A 12785-nucleotide genomic window follows, 5' to 3' on the forward strand; every position below is an offset into this window, starting at 1 on the left:
GAGAAAGCCCTTGCACAGAAACGAAGACCCAACACAGCCAAAAATAAATAAATAAATAATAAAAAAATAAATAAAAGGAATTCCTTTAAAAAAAAAAATGCAGCAAGAATCAGAAAATGCAAGTTTCACAAGATTTAAGGTTAAGGAATAAGGTGGGAGGAAATGGATCTGTGTAAACTTTTCACATCTTGGTTGAATGTTATCACACCAAGAATTTTACAATCAAAAATCCGTGTTTAATACTTCAACCAAATAATACATGGTAGCACAAACTGAGATAGAATGCTATTTTATTGCAGAAATAACCAAAAACCACAAAATATTGAAGAGAAGTTACTTTTTTATTTAAAATTTTCTAGGAGTCATCTAAATTCAGGAATTTATTACTTGATTTTCAGATGGCCTACTTTCTGTTGACTTAAATAGTCTGTAACCCATATGTTGAACCTGGATGTTTAGCTGGAGGTAGAGTCACGGCCATCCTGTAAATGTCCTATTTCCAGTCTTCTTGTGAGCAGTTGTAAGGGAGACCTTACACTGGTAGGATTCAGTTTTTACTCTTGGTTTTACATTTAATTCTAGCAACCTTTACGTCAGTGGGTCATGATTTAAACTGTTGACTTAAATTCTTTTGATTTGCAAAGTCTCTCTTGGGTTTAGTTTACAAAACTCATACTTTCAGCTTTGAAGTGGGATTGTAACTTCCTTCGCATCTGGGTAAAAGTTTGTATGGTACATCTTCTACACTGATAAGTTATGAAGGAATTTGGTAAATACCCTTCAAAAACAACCTGAGAAAGACAGAAATGAACTTGTGTGGAGCTTAGTTTTTAGGCTATACCTTGGGGAGTGGTTGGGTTCTCTTTGGCTTAGAAGCAGAGAAAAAAATACTTTCTATTCCCGTCTCTTCATTCCTCTTCTAGTTTTCAACTTCCCATTTTGCTTCCTGCTTGAACCTTCCACATCCATTCTCCCAAAAAATGGAAACTCTTATTAGCTGATGGTTCCCATGTGGCAGATCTAGCTAAAGGTGATTGTGGAAGCAGGAACCAAGCCTTCCTCAATGGTCTTCATTAGTCTGGAGGTTACAGGATGAAATAGCAGATATTTTGTCTCATTTTCAGAGCCCTTTCCACATACATCATCTCCTCTTAGCCTCTGCGGGAAATGGGGTCGAAGCCTGCTGAAGAAGCTGGTGAATGTTATTTCTCCTTCCTGCCCCCCATCCTTCTTGAGTCCTAAATGATGGAGCTGGTTCTCCATGGGTCCAGTGACCTACCTTCTCTTCATTCACGGTCTTGCTTCCGGCTCTAGTACATGACACTTACTCCTACAAATAGGCTAATGCTCCCACTTTTTAAAATGAAATGCCTCATCTTCTCTGAAAATATTTAATTTCTACTGCTAACAAAATTTACTTGTAATCTTAGACAAGTTTATATGAAACGCAGTTGCTGTCTGAAAGTCCTATTTAATTACATTGTATCAGCACCACATTTGGAGTAAGATCATCAGAATCAACCCAAAAGTAAAAACTAGTAAAGATAACTCAATACCTTTTTATTGCTGCTACCACTTCCTTTCTGAAGCTATCCTTAACTACTTGGTCTTTTCTCCCCCTGCAACTCATCACTCCTAATATAAATTAATCTCTTCTTGGCTATTTCTAGATTGTGTATCTACAGGTAATATTGCTCTGATCACATTGTATTATAATTATGTATTTTTTCTTTTCCATTATGGTTTATTACAGGATATTGAATATAGTTCCCTGTGCTATACAGTAGGACCTTGTTGTTTATCCAATAATTATAATTTTTTGATGCATCTGTCTCTCCTGCTAAACTGTTAGCTCCTTGAAGCCCATCACCATGTTTCTCTTTGGATATTTTTGTTCTTATATTTGTCCCTGTGTCTGATAAAATTCAAGTATCATTGTTTCCCACAAATTGAAAGTATTCCATGGCACCCTGGGCCACCTTGGAAACCACAGTTACTGAGTGATTGGGGGAGAGAGTATTTGATTGACTAAGGTAGCCAGAGAAGGCTTTTTTGGAAGAGGTGCCATTTGAATTAAGGCCTGAATGATAAGACAAAACCAACAGTCGTGCAGCTGGGGTAGAATGATGTGATCTGAAGGAGGCTGGTGTGAAAGTCTGAAACAGTGAGTAGAGAAGAGTGAGGTAAAGCCAGAGGGGTCGGCAGGGCCAGATCATCAGATCCCCACAGTTCATGGGAAGGGAGTGTTGTTTCCTTCAAACTGCTGGGCAAAACCTTCTAAAGGAGTTTAAGTAGAGGAGTGGCGTGATGATCCGTCCCTTTTGGAGAGATCATCTGGTTCTCTGTAGGGGACCACTGTGGTGAAAGGCAAACTTGGAAACAATGAAAGCAAGTAGGAGATCGAAGCAGCTGTCCAGTGAGAGATGAGGGGGGACTGGACTAAAGGGGTGGCCTTGGAGAAGGGACAAGTGGTCCAGTTGGGAGTCTGTTTCATCAGTAGCTTGTACAGTTTGTGGCTGTGCTGGATAGTTGCTAAGTAAGAGTTTGTGGAGATTTTAATAAAGTGGCTCCTAAAAAGACGTTATTAATTCTGTTTCATCATCATTCACTGTTCTTTCTTTTATTCTGTGACCATATTCTCAGGACCCTCAAAGTGCTTCTAAAATTCTTTGGCTGGATGAGATACAGCATGCGGTCAATGAGGCCAACAAGGACATGGACAAAGCAAAACAATGTAAGCCCTCACCTCCTTCTGCTGGCCAAACTTGCCTTGCTGGCGTCTGGTTATGCCCCTGAATTTTTATTTTAATTCCTAATTTTTTTAAAGTAGACCATTTTTAATTTCTGAAAAGATATGGACTCTCTTACCAATTTTAATTCTTGAATGCATATTTATACAAAAATAAGATTGGTCGGTTGTACTGTTTTTAGCGGTTAGGTACTGTCTCCAGCAAAATCTGAGATTGTTGCTGAACAAAATCCAGAAAGCAAAAAATAATTTCTCAACTCTTAAATTTGTAGTGTAATCAAGTCCTTTTTTATCTTGATCCTTAGAAAACTAGGCGGTTTCTGCTTATTAAATGCCTTCCATTGCAGTAGTCAGGGTTTTCAAAAAACAGAGCAACATATATTTTTTTTCTCTAGAAAAAACAGAATTACGTATATATATATATTCTGTTTCTCTGGAAAGTATGTAGTATGTGTACTATCTACCTACCTATACACACACACATATATATATATATATATATATAGAAAGAAAGAGGGAGATTTATTTTAAGAAATAGCCTCATGCAATTGTGGAGAGGCTGGCAAGTCCAAAATCTGTAGGTCAGGCTGGCAGAGGCCAGGGGACAGCACTTAATAGCCAAAGACAAGTGGGTGTGGTTATTATCATGGACAGCTGAGTCGAAGCAGTAATTAGAAAAATGTGACTCACAGAGACCTGTAGAATTTGCTAATTGATCATGGTGTTCCTAGAAGTGAAATAGACAGAGAGTCTACTAAACTCTTACTTGATTTGCACAAGTGGAAGAAGAGTTCTAGGTCAGGTGAATGTAAGTATAACTTGAATCATAAAAAACAGAACGTCATGGTCCCTCCGTTAGTTCCCAGACTTGAACCATTTACAGACCCAGAACCCCCTGAATGAAGGATGGGCTGGGTCCCCTTGGAAAAGGACCCTGCTACACTACCAACATGTTATACCCTACTGTGGTGGCTGTGCTGGGAGGAAAGGACATAATCAGACGTTTCAGAGATTACTGGACACTGACTCTGAACTGACACTAATTCCAGGAGACCTAAAATTTCACTGTGGTCCACCAGTCAGGGGAGGGGCTTGTGGAGGTCAGATCGTCACTGAGGTGTTGCTAAGGTCCGTCTTATAGTGGGTCTAGTGGGGCCTCAAACCCACCCTAGGATTATTTCCCCAGGTCCAAAATGCATAAATGGAGTAGGCATACTCAGCAATTGGCAGAACCCACATTAGCTCAAATGATAGTTGTCCTTTTTTTTAAGCATCTATTTTCACAGAAGAATAATAAGAAAAATCACATGGCAATCTAAAATAGCTTCAAGATTGATATGCTAGGGACTTCCCTGGTGGTGTAGTGGTTAAGAATCTGCCTGCCAATGCAGGGGGCACGGGTTAGAGCCCTGGTCCAGGAAGATCCCACATGCCGCCGAGCAACTAAGCCCATGTGCCACAACTACTGAGCCTATGTGCCACAACTACTGAAGCCCATGTGCCTAGAGCCTGTGCTCTGCAACAAGAGAAGCCACCGCAATGAAGAGTTGCCCGCGCAGCAACGAAGACCCAACGCAGCCAAAAATACATAAGTAGATAAATAAATAAATAGATTTATTTTTTAAAAAAGATTGATATGCTAATACTCTACATATATAAATTACCTACATAAATTAAGATTCCTAAAGGTGCAGTTCATTAACCTCTCCATTCATGACATAATTAGAATCTATCCTGTTGTATCAAGTCATAGTCTTGCCCCAGAGATGTGCTTTTAAATGTCACAGGCATCTGTAAGGAACATCTGGTTTTTATTTCCTTAGCCTGGAAAAATATGTGTATTTCTCCAGCCTAATTTTTATACCCTTAGGATCTTTGAAGTCTTTCCATTCTAGCACTCTAATCCTTTTCTTTTTTTTTTTTAATAAATCATCATTTGAGCTTCTTTTTTTTTTTTTTTTTAATTCCTGGTTGCGCTGTGTCTTCATTGCTTCCCCATGGGCTTTCTCTAGTTGTGGTGAGCGGGGACTACTCATCATTGCAGTGCGCGGGCTTCTCATTGTGGTGGCTTTTCTTGTTGCGGAGCATGGGCTCTAGGTGCACAGGCTTCAGTAGTTGTGGCACGTGGGCTCAGTAGTTGTGGCTCGCGGGCTCTAGAGTGCAGGCTCAGTAGCTGTGGCGCACGGACTTAGTTGCTCCGCGGCATGTGGGATCTTCCCAGACCAGGGATCGAACCATGTCCCCTGCATTGGCAGGCGGATTCTTAACCACTGTGCCACCAGGCAAGTCCCATCTAGCACTCTAATCCTTAAGAAAAAAAATAAAATTGAGTTGTGTACACAAGAGATTTAAATTTATATATAAGACTGAAGGCAGCCGTAGTTTGAAGAAACAGTTTTAAGAAATTAGATATCATACAGGCACTCAAATAGCCTAAAAAGGTTATGATTTTTCTCTTAAAGATCAAACCAGTTTAGAAGTTATTTTTATTCTGTGTTCTGCTTATATTTGGCCTGCGAATGTTAAGTTGATCCTCTTGAGACTCAACGTTTCTATTTACTATTAATATAAGAAATTTTCTCAAATGTGTGATTCTTTACTCCACACTTGCATATTTAAAATCCTTTCTTCTACTTCCGTCCTATCCCTTGAAAGAGTTGATACAGTGTCTTCTATGATATATAACAACAAATAGATGTTCTGAAGATAAAACCATCTATATTCTTATACTGAGTTGAGAATTTTCCAGTTTTATCAACAAGGAATTTAATCTTACTTTTAAAAACATTCTTCATCCTTTGTATAAAGACTTAAAAACCGATTCTGATCACATGTTGCAATTATCAAACCCACTCCCAGATAATTTGATAAAAGAAAATGTGCTGGCCCATGTATTTTACCGCAGGCAAGATTTAAAAGGGCGTAGTAACTCAAGACTCCTTCCTTTTGGCCCAATGTCCATTTTCACTGGAGCATCCTGCTTTCTTAAAGTAGGTTTTTCTCCATTTTTGACTCCTTAGAGCAATGTTTTTCAGCCTTTTTCCATTACTGCACCCTAAGGAATCTTTCTAACCTTTTTTTTTTCCATGGTGCTCTTTACCATGACATTTTAATACCACAGATATATTGTCTACCTCTTTATGTGCCACATGTAGAACTGTGCTTTTATACGTAAAAAGATTTTTTACTTTCTCCTCCTAAGAACCCACGTAAAGCAAACATATTTTTGGATCTCTTAGGAGATTTGGGGGAGGTTTTCTTCATTTGTTCCGTAGCAGAAACATACCTGACTTTCCGGATATCATTTATCTGTCATTCTCAACTATCAGGAACTTAATCACAACCCATAGATTAAGAAAAAAGCAAGCAAAACAGCTGTCTCAAAGCCTGTGTACTACAACTGATTTTCTCATCTCAGTGGGGACCATCTGGATAGCTACTTTGAGCCTGTTTATTCTTATCTTCGGCATAAGGCTAATCTCTTGTATCTCTTCCCAGCTCAGAAGCCATGACCTACCAAGAAGTTAGGTGTTTGGGCTGCCCCATGCAGGCACTCAGACAGGAGCAAGAGGTGATAACTGACAGTGACGTTAGAGGAAAACTAAAAAGAAGAGGAATTTGAGGCCATTTGGTGCAGGAGCAAAGCAGCCCCAACACCTCCATAGTCCTTGAAGTTACCACTCACCGTATTACAGCACAGTTTAATTTTAATGACGTGAAGGACTCTTCTGGCAGCTCTCGGCAAATGTTAAGCGCCTGATACGTCCCAGGGACTGTGGGTACAGTGACGAGCAGGATAGAAACTGTTCTGTTAGGGTTTTTCCCGGGGCTTTAGATTTTCGTGGCGCATGATTCTGTTAAGATGAAGGTTGGCACCTAAAGGAGTCAGCTTCAGTTATCTGGAAGATTAACCCATGGACCCACTGCTTGCACATCAATACATACATTTGCAAGAAATGTATGCCTGCGTAATATCCCTCTTTTAAGGAAAACAGCATTTCACTGGGTTCGATGAAGCTGTCGGATGTAATTCACGTGAGGATCCTTTGTCATTTCCTTGTTCTTTCCACATCTCTCAGACCACAGACGTCTCCAACACCAGTACTGCCTTCTTCTTGTTCTGCAAAGCTTTCCTGGAGAAGAGGAAAGGGGGGCAGCTCACCCATTCCCATTAACTTTATATGTGAAAGAACCTACTGCTGTAGCTTTTGTTCAGCAACAACTGGAGTTGGCTGTGGGAGGTCTTTACTCTTCACGTGCTCCTTGAGATTTGCATGACGTGGACTCATGGCTGTCGAAAGTCAGACTCTGTTTTTCTTACCACGTCAGCCTTCACAGTTCTATGCACGTGTGAGCATAATTTGATGACAGCAATATACCATTTAGTATTTGTATGGCAGAGTTTGACGTGTGTGTTTAAAAAGAAAGAAAGAAAAAAAAAATCCATCTCTATCCTCTCTTTTCATCAAGATGTTTTTTCATCTAGAAAGTGTTTAACCTGGTTTCTTCCATTTTTTTTTTGTTCTGCCTTGCTTCAGTGCATTTATAGGTTGTGAAGACAGTAGGTCCATTGGTTGGGCCAGAATATCCTCACCTGGAACTAAAATAGATGATAAAGGATTCACCGCGTTAACTTTCTTGAGGAAACCGAGAGTCCAGTGAGGTTTTACTTGTGGGGAGAGGCAGAAATGTGAAATGGGATAACATGCTTTCTAGGTCTAAATTGGTTCCATAATTAAGTTTCTGGACTCCACTGCACATATCCACCAGCTGTGCCTGTTGCCTTTCTAGAGCATTTGTTCAGGTTGCTAAGGACAATCTTAAAAGTATACTTGCACTATACCAGAGAATTTCAGGATTTCTGTGGCTTAGATAGCATTTCTAAAATAAATACATGTCTTCATAAAGCTAGTTCTCAAATACTGATTAATGACCTGCCTAAGGGCTGCATATCTACTGTCAATACGTGTCCCCCCCATTTCACAGATCACCACAGTGAGCAGAACGTAGTGCCTCGATATCACACAAGAGTAACCAGGAAATACTGCGATTTTTGATAAACAGTGCTCCTATGGGATTTTATTCCTCTTAACAACCTGAGCAGTTGGTGACTCTCTGGGGCATATGTAGTGCATACTCTCAAAGGGTAAACAGGTTTAATACCAATGCATTCCTAAAAGGTTGAATTATATCTTTGCACGCCTCTAGGGTGAGTAGAAGATAACGATTAACAGAAACATTTATTTTTCATTATCCAGGGGTTACACTGGTCGTTGATGTTAATCAGTTTTTGGAGAAGGAAAAGCAAAGTGATATTTTGTCTGTTTTGAAGTCTGCCGTTGGTAATACAAACGATGTAATGCCCGAATGTGCTGACAGGTACTATGACACCCTTGCGAAGGCAAAAGAGCAAAAATCTAAAAATGGTAAGCTTCTTCATTGTTTAGCACAAACTAAATTGGCATTTTGAATATGATGGTTTCTGTGGTATTGTGTTACCTTAATTTTAAGACAGATAATCGCTTTCAAATGAATGTTTCTGAAATGTTTATCATCTCTGGCAAAGGAAATTTTTTAGGTGTTGCTTTTCCTTTTTTGTCTCTTGGAAAGCTGTGATTAACTTGATGGTTGTGTGTGGGTGCCATATACTTGAGAAAATACAGTATTAAAGGAGACTTTACAGAAGGTAGGGCAGATATAGGGTAGCCTCCTCAAAGACATCTCCTGCTTTCCTTTAAAAGAGTTATTGTCTTTCTCTCAAACCTTAATCCTTGTCCTTTTGCCCCAGAGTCCCCATGCTTCTAAAATGGAGTTCTGATAGTGTCTGTCATAATGAAAGAGTCATATCCAAGTGTATGGATCTTGGAAATAAATACTGGAATCGCTTCTCAAAAAAAAAAAGAAGACTGCTTCCTATAGATCTTGCTGTTGAGCCATCCCTCTAGTGGTACAAACTGATTTTTACACTAATATTTCTCTCCATCCTTTTGAAACAAATGACACATTATTATACAATATTAAGTAGAAGTAAAAAGTAATTTTGAAAGTACAAAATAAGCAGCAAATTGGTCTCCAAGAGCCTTGGCATATATTTATGCCTGTTCAATCCAATGGCAGATCATGAAATATTAGCTGTGGAAACTGTGTTTTAGATCATGAGTTTAAGACTCATTTTTCAGATTTAGAAAATCACCTTGATGACATTTTGGACAGAGGGAGAAAATGACAAATCCAAGGAGATTAATTTTTGGCAGAGATAATCCATCATCTCTTTAGTAGATTTTTGTTGAGCACTTGCTGTGTCCTAGTGTCAAGGATCAAGGTGTCTCCTGACTCTTAGGCTGGTGTTTACTTGTACCACATCATGGGTCATGTACATAGTACTATTCATCTTTAGGAAACTGCTGTGACAATATATGGCCTTAGAAGTGGAACTTAAGGGAAAAAAAATTTTTTTTTTTTTTAATTCACTGGAAGTCTGTCCAAAAGTACCCTATGTACTTCATTGTAAATTAGTCTGATGTATTTCTAACTTGGGAATTCTACCCTCCAATTCTGCAAATTTTCTGTTAATGAAATGGAAACGGGACTACTGGCCATCCTCTCCTACTTGGCACCTGATCACCCTTGAGCCTCTCTCTGTTCCCTTCACAACTCTTCATCAGGAGTTACTGTAGTGCCCCTACCTCATCCTTTATGAGGAAAGAATTGTACAACTGTATTTATGCAGGGGTGAGTTCCTAGAGATGACCCATCATAATTTCAAAATCATCCTGGCCCAAACTTAGTTTTATCTTCTTTTCCCTAAACTTGCCTACTCCTCTTCCCAAGTGCCATGTCCTGGTCAGTGAAGAAAAAATGTCCCGAGGTAGCCAATTTAGAAACCTAGGAGATACCTTAGATTCATTTTTTTCTGGAAACAAAAAGAGAGTTGGGACTTTGTTAGAGATTGTGTTGAAGCTGTAGATCAATTTGAAGCATATTGCCATCTTAACAATATTAAGTCTTCTGATCCATGTACATGGTATGTCTTTGCTTTTAATTAGGTCTTTAATTCTTTCAACAATGTTTTGTAGTTTTCAATGTATAGGGCTTGCATTTCTTTAGTTGCATTTATTCCTACATATTTTATTATTTTTGATGCCATTGTAAATGTTGTTTTCTTAATTTTACTTTGGGGTTGTTTATTGCTCACATATAGAAATATAATTGATTTTTTTATTGAGATATATCACATACCATAAAATTCACTCTTTTAAGGTGTGAAATTCAGAAGTTTTTAGTTAACACTAAAAACACCACCACTAGTTAATTTGCCTTTTAATAAAGGATATTTTTTCTTATAATAAACAAAGCCCCTTACCTATTACCCATTGCTCCCCACCCCCAACTTTCAGCCCCAGGCAATCGCTAATCTACTCTCTGTCTCTCTGATTTTGCCTCTTCTGGACATTTCATATAAATTAAATCATACTGTGTTTGGCTTCTTTCACGTAGCGTAATGTTTTCAAAGTTCAACCATGTTGTAGCATGTATCAGTTCTTCATTGTTTTTATGGCTGATAATATTCCATTGTATGAGTATGCCACATTTTGTTTATCCATTCATCAGTTGATAGAATTTAGATTTTTTTCCTCCAGTTTTAGCTATCCTGAATAATACTTCTGTGAACATTTGTATACAAACTTTTGTGTGGGCATATTTTCATAAAATTGATTTGTGTATATTGATTTTGTATCCTGCAACCTTCCTGGACTCATTTATTCTAATAGTTTTTTAGTGGATTCTTGGGCTGCCACCTGTTGTTATAAATAAAGTTTTATTGTAATTCAGCCACACTCATTAATTTACATATCGTCTCTGGCTGCTTTCGTGCTACAGTGGCAGAGTCAAGTAGTTGTATGAGAGACCTGTAGCACACAAGACTGAAAATATTTACTCTCTGGCCCTTTATAGAAAAAGATTGCCAACCCCTGTTCTAGAAGGAAGAGGAAAAACTTTCTAGCCAATTAAAGACTAACTTTCATTCCCAATAGAGCTGTGAACATTGTTTGGGGGAGTGAACAGGATGATTTATTCTTACTCTTTCACCTCTGATTCTAGGATGTCTGTTTTTTCCCACACAAGCGTTCACTCTTTGGTAGATCACTCAGCCTTATTGTTCAGTTTAGGTCTTATGATTTTGTCTGGAAGGCATCTAGAAAGTATGCTTCCTTATGGAATGCTCACCACCTCTTAACTCACGGGTATCTTTCTCTTGTATGGTTCCTCAGAGGCCCGTAATTAGTCTTTTCCCTAAGTAACAAACCAACTGCATTTCTCCTGTTCTGGAGATGCCCTCCTCAGTCTTTGATCTGACTCTAAACTCATACTTGATGTGAAAATGATAAAATTCTCTTTTTCTATTATCCACTGACATCCCAACTCAAATAACCCTTACAGTGCCAATGTGGTTGTCTTTTATTTATTTATTTATTTATTTAGTATTTTTATTTTTGGCTGCGTTGGATCTTCGTTGCTGAATACGGGCTTTCTCTAGTTGCGGCGAGCAGGGGCTACTCTTCATTGCAGTGGTGCGTGGGCTTCTCATTGTGGTGGCTTCTCTTGTTGCAGAGCACAGGCTCTAGGCGTGCGGGCTTCAGTAGTTGTGGCACGGGGGCTCAGTAGTTGTGGCTCACAGCTTAGTTGCTCCGCAGCATGTGGGATCTTTCTGGACCAGGGCTCAAACCCGTGTCCCCTGCGTTGGCAGGCGGATTCTTAACCACTGTGCCACCAGGGAAGTCCCAATGTGGTTGGCTTTTAACCAACTAAGAACTTTTTACATCTCAATTCTTATGAAAATAAAACATACCCATTTTCACCATCTTTATTTGCTTTCTTTCCTTCCCACTGAGAGAGTTGCCTTAAAAAGGGTTTTCATTCTTCTGAAGGCACTTGTGAATCTGACAACTGTTGGTGATTGAAAATATAATGATTACTTGTGATCATCCTAATTTGACTATACAATATATTTTCTAGTAGACCAGCATTTCTAAACAGATAACAACTGCCTGACTTCCCATTTGAAGAGAGATGTATCTCTGTTCCTGGGCATTGACAGAACAGTTGAGGGGCATTAAAAACCAAGTAAAGAATCAACACACAAAACCAGATAAGAATCAACACACATTAAATCAACACGCCTTAAAGTTATCTCTGCTTAGATATTTGAATCCATTTAAATATTCTTTAAGGAAATTCAGTCAAATTTTGATTTACCTATAAAGGCAATTAGTCTAATGCTCACTTGGCAGCAGTTGGCTTAGCTTGGTCAGAAGTTTCTGTTTTTATTTTTATTGTTGTTTTTAGCTCTCTGATCTGGGACAAGAATCATAACCATTCAACAAAATAAATAGATTGCTAAATAGGAAGTATAGCCCATAAATTCGTGAGGAGATATTCTTCTTGGCCAATTTAAGCCATGACTGCCATAGTTTTGTTTTGTTTTTGTCTAGTATCCACCCCACGCCCCCGCCAAAAAATTAAGTTCTTTCAACATTTTTTTTCTGCTTTTGTGTGGTTGTGTAGAGCAAGATGAGTCAGAGGGACCAGGAATTTTCCTTTTCCCTGCTTAGTGACCTCAGAGGTTGTGTATGCCATTTTGTGCTTTGAATAAAGTTGTCTGCAAAGATGAGTCACTTCTGCTTTGGTTTAATGCAGATCATTAAATAATGGGTTCTCGGGACTTCCCTGGTGGTGCAGTGGTTAAGAATCCGCCTGCCAGTGCAGGGGACACGGGTTGCATCCCTGGTCCGGGAAGATCCCACATGCTGCGGAGCAACTAAGCCCGTGCGCCACAACTACTGAGCCTGTGCTCTAGAGCTCAGGAGCCACAACTACTGAGCCTGCGAGCCACAACTACTGAAGCCCGCGCACCTGGAGCCCGTGCTCCACAACAAGAGAAGCCACTGCAATAAGAAGCCCATGCACCACAACAAAGAGTAGCCCCCGGTCACTGAAACTAGAGAAAACCCGCGTGCAGCAACGAAGACCCAGT

The 12785-nt window shown here is 39.3% G+C and overlaps 1 protein-coding gene across 1 annotated transcript in view; it reads left to right on the forward strand.

Moving 5' to 3' along the window:
• Positions 1-12785, forward strand: part of IQGAP2 (IQ motif containing GTPase activating protein 2) — a 291241-nt gene that overhangs the window by 211616 nt on the left and 66840 nt on the right. The window contains exons 14-15 of the mRNA XM_036849360.1: positions 2644-2734; positions 8008-8175. Of these exons, the coding sequence (XP_036705255.1) occupies positions 2644-2734; positions 8008-8175 (259 nt within the window). The remainder of the gene's footprint in view (positions 1-2643; positions 2735-8007; positions 8176-12785) is intronic.

The sequence above is a fragment of the Balaenoptera musculus genome, chromosome 3 (assembly GCF_009873245.2).
Source record: "Balaenoptera musculus isolate JJ_BM4_2016_0621 chromosome 3, mBalMus1.pri.v3, whole genome shotgun sequence".
Lineage (NCBI taxonomy): Eukaryota > Metazoa > Chordata > Mammalia > Artiodactyla > Balaenopteridae > Balaenoptera > Balaenoptera musculus.